We start from the raw sequence: 13,827 nt of genomic DNA, 5'->3' as shown, positions 1-13,827 counted from the left end.
CAATGCAGGAAGCCCTGTCCTGTAAGCAGGTTGTTGTTGTTAAGTCTTCTCAGTGTTAAGGGAAGTCTCTTTTGAGCAGGACGATGTCTGAGCAGTGGTAGGGTCTTCCGTGGTAGAGGATTGCTTCCAGGTGATGTTATAGACAAACCTCACCATTAAGGGGCAATACAGCAAGCCCTGTCCAGTAAGCAGGTCATTGTTCTTGTTGTCTTCTCAGTGTTAAGGGGTGTCTCTTTTGAGTAGATCGATGTCAGAGCAGCTGTAGGGTCTTCCCTGGTACAGGAATGCCTCCAGGTGATGTTATATACAACCTTGGATGTTTTGTAAATGTCTTCTGTAGATCAAGGGGTGAATGGAGAATGCCCATTCTTCTGAGGCCTGTGCCAGGTCTTTATGTCAATGTTCAGGGTGTAAGGTCTCATTGCACTACAAGATTTGTGTGTTCCCATCTCTATTAGATAAGAACTTATTGGTATGTATAGTATTTTCCCATTTTAGTGTGCCTAAGCAAACAAGAAATAAAGCCACGTGGTGCTATCAGATATATGGGGGCGTAAGAACATTTCCAACAAGACTCATGACTTGGTTCAAACATAAGTATTAAACTGAGGGATTCTTTCACACCAAATTCCATATTGAGCAGTTCACAAAGAGAAGATAAAAAACATGGGGGGGGGGGATCGTCACTGTATAAGAAAATATTCAGCAAAACTTTATAGACGTCAAAGAAAACACCCATAAAATGTTGAAAAGATGTAAGTGTCTTTTTTATGCCTTTTAAAATAGTTGGGTGGGTGTTAACTCCAGGGCACCACTTTGGTCTGTGACTTAGGACTCTACAGTACTTAAGTTAGAAAGGGTAAATGAGAGTAATGATGATAAGAGTTAAAGAAGTTAAAGAGAAATATGAAATTATGAAGGGGTATGCAAAAGGGCAGAGTACAAAATGGACATTCTGCATACATAAAAACATAATTCAATGATAGTGAGTACTATTAATGTTTCTTGTGTGAGTACTATTAATGTTTCTTGTGCACGCGAGGGCTATTGCCCTCGCGCGATTTTGAAAATATAGACTGGACAGAGATTACCAGTGACTTCAAGAAACTGGGAGGCCAGAAGTTCAGAGCCCTACCCAGACCCTCCCTAAGGAGCTGAATGGATGATGGGGGAAAGCCTAGGGTACCTTCAAGCTCCACCAAGGGGCCCAACTCACTGGCTTGCCCAGGCATGTGGCCCGGGAAAGCCCTGGAGATCTGGAGCAAGGTGGTAGAGGGATGCTGGGGTTACCCAAGTCCCGCACCCCCACTAGGCCTGGTCAAGCAGGCCACCGGCATGGCGGGGGCCTGCCAAACCTCCTCCTGCTAGACTCCCGGCTCCCAGGAAGGAGAGATCCTTCAAGAAGCTGGGAGACCAGAAGTTCAGAGCCCCACCCAGACCCTCCCTAAGGAGCTGAATGTAGTCAGAGTTTTTGATCAAGATCAGGGTAGGGTGTCAAAACTAAATGATAGATTTTACGTTATAAAATATGTCACGAGATATAAACTATTTCAGATTTGTTTCTTCATTAAAAATCTGAGATTTGGGCCTGGAGAGCTAGCACAGCGGCATTTGCCTTGCAAGCAGCCGATCCAGGACCAAAGGTGGTTGGTTTGAATCCCGGTGTCCCATATGGTCCCCCGTGCCTGCCAGGAGCTATTTCTGAGCACACAGCAAGAGTAATCCCTGAGCACCGCTGGGTGTGGCCCAAAAACCAAAAAAAAAAAAAAAAAAAAAAAACTGAGATTCTTTAATAGCATGTTATATCTATTTTTAACTTAGCTCTTTCACATTCAGCTGAGAGTTTATTAAAATATTGTAAAATTTCTTCCTCATATTCCTAGTGTGTCTATAATAAAATGTCTCCCCCAGGGGCTGGGATGATTATTTGAAGGATGGGGGACGCAAGTTTGATCCCCAGCATTTCATGTTTTATTCCCAGTAGAAACCAGGTTTAGCTTTGGAGACACGTGCTTCCCCCCCCCCCCCCCCCCCAGCACTTTTGGTTGTGACCTTGGATCCAAGCATTGAACTACCCAGTTCAGTTGGTCCAGTAACCCCTAGTGTGGGCCCTGAGCACTGCTTAGGAGGCCCCAGCCCCAATCTAGGAATATAAAGGTAGAAATTTGTTGACTGCTTTAATCTTTGTTAGTTTGAAGGTATGTATAAAAATGAAGCCGTCAGTCAACAACTTCATGTATTGCGAAAAGAAGTGAAACAGTTACAAGCTGAAGCTTCTAAGCCACCATCTCTTAATGTTGTGGAAGCTGCTGTGCACGCAGAAAACTTGATTACGTAAGTTTTGAGGCTTTCTAACTGGAAGCATTCTTATTATTGCCGTGATCATGTATCCTCTCCATTCACTTAGTATGGGAGCCTGCCAGCTTAGCCTTTGGTCAAATCTGGCCTGCCACTTGTTTTCATAAAGTTTTTTTTTTTTTTTTTTGTGTGTGTGTGTGTGTGTGTGTGTGTCTGTTTTGGGTCACACCCGGCAGCGCTCATGGGTTACTCCTGGCTCCATGCTCAGAAATTGCTCCTGGCAGGCACGGGGGACCATATGGGATGCCAGGATTTGAACCGATGACCTTCTGCATGAAAGGCAAACACCTTACCTCCATGCTATCTCTCCGGCCCCTTCATAAAGTTTTTTTTTTTTTGGTTTTTGGGCCACACCCTGTGACGCTCAGGGGCTACTCCTGGCTATGCGCTTAGAAGTTGCTCCTGGCTTCTTGGGGGACCATATGGGATGCCGGGGGATCGAACCGAGGTCCGTCCTAGGCTAGCGCAGGCAAGGCAGGCACCTTACCTCCAGCGCCACCGCCCGGCCCCAACCCTTCATAAAGTTTTATTGGAACACAGCCCATCCTGTTTATTGCCCCAGACTACTTCGATGCTGCAGCATCAGAACAGTGACAATATGTTCATTAATGCATGCAATACTCACTCTCTGGCACTGTATAAAATAATTATCTGATACCTGAGTCATAAGATGATGCATCATCAAAATTTAGTCACAGAGAGATTCATGCTGAAGTGTTATATCAAAATCAGATATACAAGGAAGTCATCACTGTCAACTCAGATTAGTGAATGGAGTTCTCGGCAGAAGGGCTCACAGAGCTTAGGATGCTCAGTCTGTAGGGGCCAACTTGTCCTTGATTTTTGTGGTTCCCCAGTAGCTCCTGGCTCACTTTCTTCTCAAAGCCACAAAGCTGTGGTCTGTGCAGGAGATGTATATCTAGTCTTGTACCCTATAGTGACTTCTCTGTGAGGCCAGTAGCAAACCCCCAGTAGTTAAGTTGGTCTGGAGGAGTAGCCTGAGTCCCCTCCTTTGGTTGGTTGAATTTGGGAACTAAATATGAAAGGAGAGCAACTGAGGTGAACTGGAAATGTCAGAGATTCAAGAGAGATAATTTTATTCTAGTCTTGACTCTGTGTAAAGACTCCTTTCCTTATAGTTTGACATTTTCAAGATTAGAGAAATAAGGGTTCTTATTTTAAAAATATGTATGAGGGGCCGGAGCAATAGCACAGTGGGTAGGACATTTACCGACCCAGGTTCTATCTCCAGCATCCCATATGGTCCCCCGAGCCAGCCTCTAGTCATTTCTGAGAGAAGAGCCAAAACTATATACCTTGATTGCTGTCGGGTGTGGTCTAAATTCCAAATTAAAAAAAAAAGTACAGGAAGATCATATAAATGTTACAGGGGTTAAGTCGCTTGTAACTGACCCTATTTTATCCCCAGCACTGCATAGAGTCCCCCACTACTACCAAGGGAAGTCACTTCTCAGCATAGAACCAGGAAGGGGGCCCTTGAGTGTAGCAGGTGTGACCCCCTCCTCCCCAATAAAATTAAAATGTATATGATATACTTGAAGCTAGATAAATTATAAATTGCATGTAAAATATGAACATTATAATGAGGATGAGAATGTTAGATTAGTTTTCTGTATGATAGCTGGTATATTCTCTCTGTATGGCGTACTGTCATTTCTGTAGGTGAAAAATAAATTGTAGTCCTAGGTTGGAAGATTGATATCTCTTGAAAAAACAAACATTTTTTTCCCCTTTGGCCCCTGCCTAATGGTGTTCAGGGCTCTGCTACACTCAGGAATTACTCCTTGTAATACTTTTATGCAGGACTTTTTGGGGTACTGGGGATCAAATCCAGTTTGACTGCTTATAAAACATGTCCAGTACACGCTACGCTATCAGTCTGGTTTCTCCCACGAAACATCATTTATGTGGCTGCTGTGTGGGACCCTGAATACTCTAAAGAATGAAACATGAGTGATGTTTGGTTTTGTTGTTTAATTTTTGAATTACTTTTGACTTTTAATTACTTTTTATGTAAGCACTGTGACTATAAGATTGTTCATTATTGGGTTTCATTCATAGAATGTACACCATCCTTCACTAGTGCACCCCTCCTACCACTGATGTCTCCCGTTTCCCTCCCACCCCCCACACCTCTTCCCCTCTCTGCCTGTCTCTAGGATAGGCAGTTTGTTTCTCCCCCCTTTCCTTGTTACTGTGGTTTGCAGTATTGTCAATGGAGGGGTGCCTGGCATGTCACTTTCTCCCTGTTAAGCACTGATTTCTTATTCAGTGATCAATTCATTGTCATAGCAAAACCTTCTCTATCTGCACTCACCACTCTTTGTGGCAAGCTACCTTCCTGGGCTGGATCTTCTGACCCTTATCTCTATTGTCTGTGGATGTTATTACCATATTGTCTCTTGTTTTTAATATCTCACAAATGAGTGAGATTTCACTCAGCATTATAATCCATCCATGTAAAGCAAATTCCATGGCTTCATTTTTCCTAATGGCTGCATAGTATTTCATTGTGTTTCTTTAGCCACTCATCTGTTGTTGGGCACGTGGGTTGTTTTCGGATTCTGACTACTGTAAATATTGCTGCAATGAATGATAGGAGTGCAGAGAGCATTTTTGTATTGTGTTTTTCTGTTGTTGGGGTATTTCCCTAGGAGTGGTATTTCTGGATCAATTTCTAGCTTTTTGAGGAATGTCTATATTTTCCAAAAAAATTGGATCAGTCTGCATTTCCACCAGCAATGAAGAAGAGTCTCTTTCTCCCCACATCTATGCCAACACTGGTTATTTTTCTTTTTTTTTTTCTTTTTGTAATGTGTACCAGTTCAGAAAGGTCTTTGTGCATCTGTATACTCTTAAGTAAGCAGTGAACAGTTTGACCTTTGTTTTCCCATAGGGCTCTCGTGAATGCTTACAAACTTCAGCCCAGTCCTGGGGTCCAGAAGGTTGGTATTGGCCTCTTCTTCACTATTGTGGATTATGTCAGCGACGAGACCCAGCGACATCCCCCAACAAGGCAGTTTTTTACTTCCTGCATTGAGATCTTGGGCCAGGTGAGCTTTGGCTAGCTTTGGGCCCTCCCTGTTAGGCGTCCCAACAGCATCCTTGACCTTGTTAGGGATGGTCAGGGTTGACTTCAGATCTCTGTTGTCAGTTCTGACACAGAATTTTAGTTTATCATATACCTAACTCAGACCTGCTTATGTGTGCTTTGTCCATATAATTTAAAATATTATCTGTTTTTAATATCAACTTCTGTCTCTCTTGTTTTGACTTCTTTGGGTTGTTTGATATTTCCATTTAGAAAAAGTCTGTTTGCCTGATTTTCTACACCTTAAAACTTGGTGGCTTAAATCAGTGTGTGTGCAGGGAGCCAGGGGTGACATTTTACTCTTGTTTGTCACTTCACTGCAGGTGTTCATCAGTGGCACTACGTCTGAATGTCAGAAGGTGCTGCAGACTATTCTAAAGAACAGACGTCTCTGTTCTCTCCTGTCCCCGTTCTTCACGCCCAATGCTGCTCCTGCTGAGTTCATCCAACTCTATGAGAAGGTGGTCAAGTTTCTAAGCGAGGACAACAGTGACATGATCTTCATGCTGCTGACCAAGGTAAGGGGGTGCCGTGTCACTGGCACAAAGAAGGGTGGTCACTTCTCACCTTAGAAGTGAGCAGTCTGGGGCCGGCTTGGTGGTGCTAGAGGCAAGGTGTCTGCCTTGCCAGCACTAGCCTAGGATAAACCGAGGTTCGATCCCCCGGCGTCCCATATGGTCCCCCAAGCCAGGAGCGACTTCTGAGCGTATAGCCAGGGGTAACCCCTGAGCGTCACTGGGTGTGGCCCAAAAACCAAAAACCAAACCCCCCCAAAGAAAAGAAGTGAGCAGTCCTTCGAGGCCTGTCCCTGGGCACCATTGGCTTATAGATCCTGCTCACGTTTGGGCTGAGCTTCAAGCAGCTTTATTCTGCAGCTTCCTCTAATGGGGTAGTTCATGTGTGTTGTGGTGGGCAGCCTTACTCCATGTAATCAAAGGAGGATCTTGTTCCTTTGAAAACTTTGTAATATGGTTTTAAGACAAAAGAAATTCATAATTTAAATTGAGTACGTTCTTCTTTTGAATGGAGACTGAATTCATGCTTGATAAATGCCTATTTATGTATTTGATAAATGAGCCACAATATGTCAGAGTCTCTTGTGTTTAGGATAAGCCGTATCAAAGCAAATTGCTTTTGTTCTGCCTCAGAGTTGAATATTAACTTGACTAAAGCAATGAATTTACTTAATCATTTGGGAATTCCAAAGCCTTAGCTATTTTACCTTCAATTGTTTGCCTCTGACACCTATAAATCATAACACTGGGGCATATTTTCGGGCTTTGAATCTGATTTCAGTCTATACTGGGTAGGAACATTTTGTGTTGGCCTCAGCCTCTTTATATCATGATGGCATCAGCCCTTAGTGATGACTTACTATGACTGAAAGAAGACCTTGAGAAATAGTCATCAATTAACTAAATAAGCACCAGGAAACTGAGAAAGAAAGGGGGGTATTATAAAATGAGAGACAGAAGAGGGAAGGTGAGAGGAAGAGGAGAGGAGGGGAGGTGAGGAAGGGAAGGGAAGGAGAAAAGAGTGAAGAGGAAGAGAGAGGGGAGGGGAAGGGAGGAAAGAGGAGAAGGGAAGGGAGGGGAGGAGAGGGGAGTAGAAGGATAGGGAGGGGAGGAGAGGAGAAGGGGAGGGGAGAGGAAAAATTCAAGAGCTGAGGCCATACTGTTATTGTAAGGCTGATGGTATATGGGTCTAGGGTTTCTCAGTTTTACTAATGAATATAAAGTCATAAGAGCAGAAATTTAAAGTAGAGGAAGAGAGTCAAAGAAGGAATGAGAAACAGGCCAGTTCCTACTGAGCATTACTACATGCCGTAGGATCTGAAAGATGAAGGGAGGGCCTGATCCCCTACTCACTTGAATGTGGATGTCACAGTGTCAGGTTTGAGCCAGACACCAGGCAATTTGCCTGCAACCTGTTAACTCAGGGAACTTTTATAGTGCTGTGTTTTATAGTTTTGCATTTCAGGTGTTCATAGTTTTACTGGCTAATTTTTGTTTTTGGACCATACCTGGTTACTTTTTTTTGTTTGTTTGTTTGTTTTTTTTGTTTTTTTATTTTTTTTTAATTTATTTAAACACCTTAATTACATACATGATTGTGTTTGGGTTTCAGTCATGTAAAGAACACCACCCATCACCAGTGCAACATTCCCATCACCAATGTCCCAAGTCTCCCTTCGCCCCACCCGACCCCCGCCTGTACTCTAGACAGGCTCTCCATTTTCCTCATACATTCTCATTATTAGGACAGTTCAAAATGTAGTTATTTCCCTAACTAAACTCATCACTCTTTGTGGTGAGCTTCCTGAGGTGAGCTGGAACTTCCAGCTCTTTTCTCTTTTGTGTCTGAAAATTATTATTACAAGGGTGTCTTTCATTTTTCTTAAAAAATATGGAACGCTTCACGAATTTACGTGTCATCCTTGCGCAGGGGCCATGCTAATCTTCTCTGTATCGTTCCAATTTTAGTATATGTGCTGCCGAAGCGAGCACCATACCTGGTTACTTGAAGGTTGCTTCTGGCTCAGTGCTTGGAGGACCATGTAGTGGTGGACCCAGGCCTGTCATTCACTCAGCCCTTTGAGCTGAGCTAACCCCCACCCCCACCCCCCTGCCAACTTTGTTTTTTTTGTAACCAACATAGATGCAGGCTGGAGACTCAGAATTGGGCCCTTCCAGTGAAGACAGTTCTGCAAATCAGCTGCTTGTGGGCAGGGAAGAAGAGATGCCCAGAACTGATTCTTTTCTTATGGGGTCTTGCCCCTGCACTCCCAGAGGGAGACGTGGGAGGCACCTTTTTCTTGTATTTCAAACTCTAGAAAAAGCTAAATGCCAAGCAGACTTGGATTTTTTCATTGGACGATGCTCCTGGCTCCTCTGCTTCATTTCGAGTGTAAGTGAGGCTGCCTCTGGTTCCTTTTCAGTTTGACCTGAAGCAGTGGCTGCACAGCACAAAGCCTCCGCTGTCTGATCGAACCAGGCTACTGGAGTCCATTCACCTGGCTCTGACCGCCTGGGGCCTTGAACCCGAGGACGACATTCTGATGCCCTTTAATCTCTTCTGTAAGCACTGGACTTACCTCCTCCTCTATCAGTTCCCTGACCAGTACAGCGACATCCTCCGGCTGCTGATGCAAAGTGAGTGCCTATCCCTGGTGTCCTGAGATCACTTTGAAGGTTCCAGGTGCCAACTGTCATTTTCCAGACGTCATCCCAAATAATCATGACCAAATAATCCTGGCTGCAGGACTTTAACAGCACATCTCAAGTGTTTTCTCTAAACAGTTACAGTCAGTTGTGGCCCTACATGTTAGAATGCACCCTAATGGGCCCAGGGGGTATTAGTCTTGGGGCTGGGGTTCACACACATCCTGCAGTGGGATCCAGCTTGTGGGACCCCAGGGGGAGAAGGGACCGCTTGCTCTGAAGATGTCAGGTTTGCTAAGGGGAGGGAGGGAGCCCCTTAGTAATACATTTCATTTGCTGGGTGGCATCTTTGTACTTCCAAGTAGTGGGCATATTTTGGATCTCCCACCCTTTCTCCTTAATATTTCCTTTGTTTGTTTGCAAATGCAGTTTATCTCTGAAAACGATAACCTCTATTTATATATGCTAAGGTGAAAGAGCACTGTGAACTCCCCCATGCTCCCTTCCTCTCCTCCACACCCCTGTAGGCTTTCATGGTGGACTTGGAAATTAGAGGGAATTAAAGACTATTGTTATAATAAGGCTATTGTTATTTTGGTACTCTAGGCAGGAATTTTATCAAAATTTAATAAATGAGATCATATTTACTTTTTTCCAGCAAACTTCATACTACCATATTTGCCGGCGTATAAAATGACCCTTCAACCTATGAAAAACTTCCTAAAAATCGGGAGTCTTATTATATGCTGGTATATACGGCATGCTGAAACTTGTTCCAGCTTCAGGGACGAGTGATCCGCACCCCTCTTACTTTTAAGAAGTAACTTACTTTTAAGACTTTTAGGAAGTTTTTCATGGGTTGAAGGGTCGTCTTATACGCCGGCAAATAGGGTATTTGTTGAGGTAATGGAAAATTAAATTTGACTTGATGCCAAATCTTTTTGTTTTTGTTTGTTTTTTGTTTTTGTTTTTGGGTTATACCCGGTGGCACTCAGGGGTCACTCCTAGCTCTGCACTCAGAAATCACCCCTAGCGGGCACAGAGACCATATGGGATTTGAACCTGTCCTGGATTGGCTACATGCACGGCAAACGCCTTACCACTGTGCTATCTCTCCAGCTCCAATGCCAAATCTTTGAGTTGCTTCAGAGATGTTTAACAAGCTCATGATCTCATGCTTGCACAGCCTGGAGGGTGCTGGCCTCCCTGGGAGTCTCACAAGTTGTCCAGATTGTGACACTTAGTTGATTTTTGTTCTTAAACTTCCAAATTTGAGCAAGGGGCTCTGGGGCCTCTGTAGAAGTCAGTCCTTCAGCTGAAAGCGTACTGGTGATAGTCTTTCTGTGTTCAAGACCAGGACCCCAGCTTCCTGCTTCCAGGTTTTATGGGCAGTGCCGTGGGTTTCCCAGGGGTCCACCTTTGCTCATCTGCTCCTTGTTTGCCCAGTAGCCCTGTCTCAAATCATTGTTTTCCTGGCTACACAACTGTCCTCAAGCCAGCATTATCCCACTACCCCCACCCCTGACTTACAGCTCTCCAGGCCTCTTCCCTAAACCCAGGCCCTTGTGACCTCCGCTGTCCCCTCAGTCCCTCGCCTACAGGATCAGGCAGCTGCCCCACCTCTTCCCCTCGGCCCCTCTTCTCCACCTGAGTTTCCCCCCTTGGCCTCATGTAATCCTCAGTGTTCCTGTTTTCTGGGATGTCAGGTTAGCAGGTAGCAAGGTGTTGGGTAGCAACTGTCTCCTTGAAGCCTCACGTCTAGGCCACATGGGAGCTGAGTTTTAGAGCTGAAGGAGGCCTTGGCTCTGCCAGTGTGCTCTGCCTACCATCTTTCGGCCTTTCCTCATGCTCTTCCCTACATCTCCAGCTAGAATTTTCCAGTCAGGTTCTGGGAGATGGGGGCTCCCCTTCTCGCCCCCATCTCAGGTTGCTTAGCTGTCTTCACTCCTAGCAGCATTAGCAGGAAGAGAGGCCACTGGCCAGGTTCTTGAAACTTCATTATGGAAGTTTAAAATTTTTTTTACATTTAGTCCGTTGGAAGGTGTGTGTGATTTTGTTCCAGGTTGGAGAGATGAAATTGGGTAAGACCCTGTGACTTGTCCTCTGTCCCTCAGGCTCTTCAGAGCAGCTGCTCAGCCCTGAGTGTTGGAAAGCCACGCTGAGAGCCCTGGGCTGCTGTGCCATGGACTGCCACCAGGGGGCTGCCGCCATAGAGAGCACTGTGCGACAGGGTTTTCCCGATGCGCTCTTATCTGACAAACAGGTGTGTGGTTTGCTTTTCTGAAGGTTTTCCTTCACTCCAACCCATTTTATTCTTCTCACCCAACCCATTTTCTTTTCTTTTCTTTTCTTTTTTTTTTTCTTTTTTTTTTTGGGGGGGGGCAGTGCTCAGGTGTTACTTCTGGTTCCATGTACTGTGCCTTGTTTTCGGTCAGCAGCTCTTTGTCCAGATCACCTGTCTCTCACCTCACTCTTGCCCATCTGCCCATGAGCATCTGAGGCACAGCACCTTTGCTCACCTTTTCTCCCTGCCTGGCCCCGTTTGCTCTGAGCCTCGAACTCTGGTGCCCTGGCTCAGGTGTTTGTGCTGTGGCCTCAGAAGTCTGCTGTGAGTCAAATGTGGAAGGGGTCCCCTTGAGGATGACTGTGAGAGACAGGTTGGGCTGCTCTAGAAACCGTAGTTGAAAGCGGCTGGATCACTGTTTCGATGCCAGATGCCTTCACGCCTCTAGTCAGCACCCCATCACCATCCACGTCACGGTTTGCTCCAAGTGAGCAGCCTCTGGCCGGCCCTTCTCTTCCAGGTGATGGAGACAATACAGTGGCTCTCGGACTTCTTTTATAAGCTTCGCTTCTCCACACCGGACTTCAAAAGCTTTGGGTTATTTTCCAAGTGGAGCCCTTACATGGCTGATGTGAAGACACTCTTGGGCTATCTGGTGAAAAGGATGCTTGACTCTGAAATAGCCTCTTTGGCCCCGGACCCATCGGCCAACAGCAAAGCAGGTGCCCACACAGAGCACAGAGGCACGGGTGTTTCCGTGTCCTGGGGGGAGACTTGCACATATACATTTAAGAGATTGAAAGATGTCGCTGAGGAAGCTGGAGGGGATGTGTGGGGTAGCGTGAGCCCAGATGTCATCTCTGTATTTATGACCTAGAGGTGCTTGCTGTAGCCCTTTCGTGTTGAGGGGGTGCAAAGGGAGAAGACACTTCATCTTGCTTAAGAAGGCATTCTGAATATTGAAACTTTTTTTTTTAAATTTTGGGGCCACACCTGGTGGTGCTCAGGGCTTACTCCTCACTCTGTATTCAGGAATCACTCCTTGGTGGACTTGGGGGACCTTTTGGGACATCGGGGATCAATCCTGGGTTGGCTGTGTGGAAGGCAAATGCCCTACTCTCTGTACTGTAGCTCCAGCCTGCGTTTATCTTTTTTAAAATGGATGTTGTCAGTGGTAAGGGGACATTACTCAACTGTACTGCGCTTGTCTCACAGGTATAAAACCCTGGGTTTAATTCCCAGCAAACATGCGCGCGCGCGCGCGCACACACACACACACACACACACACACACACACACACACACACACACACACACACACACACACACACACACTCTCTCTCTCTCTCTCTCTCTCTCTCTCTCTCTCTCTCTCTCTCTCTCTCCCAGCAAACACACACACACACACACACATACTCCCAGCAAACACACACACACACTCTCAGCAAAAACACACACACATACACTCCCAGCAAAAACACACACACACACACACACACACACACACACACACACGACTTATAATAAGACTATTTCAAATCAAGTGGACCTATTACAGGAAGCAAAGGCATGAACCTGTGCTTAATGTTCAGTTTGTCTGCCATATCAGCATGGGCTCCTGGGTTTGCAGATGATCAATTTTCCATTCAGAGTTCTCAGTGTTATTGATAGAGGCCAAGCTTGTTTTTCTGTCTCTAAAACTGTGTTTTGTTTTAGTGCTGAGATCACTGCATTCAGTAATCATCCAGCTTTTTAAGCCATGGATCCTGGTTTTGGAAGACAATGAAAGGTAAATAGCATATCCATCTTCCCCTTGCTCCCCAGCAGTGCCTAGGACTTACTCCTGACTCTGCACTTCAGAAATTACTCCTGGTGGTGCTCAGGGGACCATGAGGGATGCTGGGGACTGAACTTGGGTTGACTACATTCTAGACAAATACCCTCCCCTCTGTATGACATTTTGGCCCTTGTAGGAGGTCAGTGAAAGGGTGGCAGCAGTGAGATGTTTTCCCAGGAAGCGGTCTGTGGGCTCCAGAAGTCCAGAGAGGGCCCAAAGCAGTGACACCTAACCTTTCCTCCCCTCTTCCTCCCAAGCAGCCAAAGGCTCTACCCCTGGCTGGAGAGTGATGCTGTGGTGGCCTCAGGCATTGTGCAGCTGCTGGCCGACTGTGTAGATGCCTTGCACCAGGGCTTCAAAGGTAGGGTGGCTTCTGTATTGCCTCTGTTGGGTCTCCCCTACTCTCTGAAGACCCTCAGCTCACTGGGCTTCCACAGCCCCACTCTGACCCCTCTTTGACCCTTGGGCAGCATTCTGCTCTTGCCTCCCCTCGGGTTTGTCTTGTGGAGCTGGTCTTAACTTTCTTCTTGGCTTATGCTGCCCTCCAGTACTGGCACTACTGTCTAGTCTCAGGCTGGGGTCTGTGCACATGTGGGTATCGTCATGAACAGTGAGAGCTTGTGCATGGACATTCCATGAGGAATCAATAAGTGAGCATGACTCCAGAGGATATCATGTTACTGCCTATGTGAGACAGAGCATCATACTCGCTCACAGACAGACCCAGGCCATAGAGGCCTGTCCCAAGCCCTCCCCCCCATCCCCGCCCTTAGATGAAGGCAGGGTCTTCAGGTACTGTGGGTAATATCTCTGGCAGCACAGGTCTCAGGGTACCCCAGCACCTGAAGCTCTGCTTTCATCATCTCCTTCTGCCTGAGTTCCTTGATCTCTCTGCCCTGAGCTCAGTGTTAGACAGTCAGAGACACCATGTTTTATATAGTGAGTGGGCAGAGGACTTGACAGGCTCTTGCATGCCAAGGGCCTTGTGCCCTGATTTAAGCAAATTCTGCCCTTGACCTCCATGTTAAAAGCTTGGTGAGAACATCTGTGACCACCTCCTGCACTATTGAGTCAG

General features: G+C 46.0%; 1 protein-coding gene and 1 non-coding gene across 2 annotated transcripts in view; one reads left to right on the top strand and one right to left on the bottom strand.

Annotated features, from left to right (window-relative positions):
• The window catches only part of EPG5 (ectopic P-granules 5 autophagy tethering factor), a 99,354-nt gene that overhangs the window by 70,133 nt on the left and 15,394 nt on the right, over nucleotides 1-13,827 (top strand). Inside the window, exons 28-35 of the mRNA XM_049782439.1 lie at nucleotides 2,192-2,334; nucleotides 5,276-5,432; nucleotides 5,794-5,988; nucleotides 8,409-8,622; nucleotides 10,746-10,894; nucleotides 11,436-11,637; nucleotides 12,632-12,704; nucleotides 13,010-13,113. Coding sequence (XP_049638396.1) covers nucleotides 2,192-2,334; nucleotides 5,276-5,432; nucleotides 5,794-5,988; nucleotides 8,409-8,622; nucleotides 10,746-10,894; nucleotides 11,436-11,637; nucleotides 12,632-12,704; nucleotides 13,010-13,113 — 1,237 coding nt within the window. The remainder of the gene's footprint in view (nucleotides 1-2,191; nucleotides 2,335-5,275; nucleotides 5,433-5,793; nucleotides 5,989-8,408; nucleotides 8,623-10,745; nucleotides 10,895-11,435; nucleotides 11,638-12,631; nucleotides 12,705-13,009; nucleotides 13,114-13,827) is intronic.
• LOC126021397 (U6 spliceosomal RNA) lies at nucleotides 7,871-7,977 on the bottom strand. The gene has a single exon (XR_007499915.1). It is a non-coding gene; the product is annotated as a U6 spliceosomal RNA (small nuclear RNA).

Source organism: Suncus etruscus, chromosome 10, assembly GCF_024139225.1.
Source record: "Suncus etruscus isolate mSunEtr1 chromosome 10, mSunEtr1.pri.cur, whole genome shotgun sequence".
In the NCBI taxonomy this organism is placed as follows: Eukaryota; Metazoa; Chordata; class Mammalia; order Eulipotyphla; family Soricidae; genus Suncus; species Suncus etruscus.
This window is presented reverse-complemented; position numbering and strand designations above follow the sequence as displayed.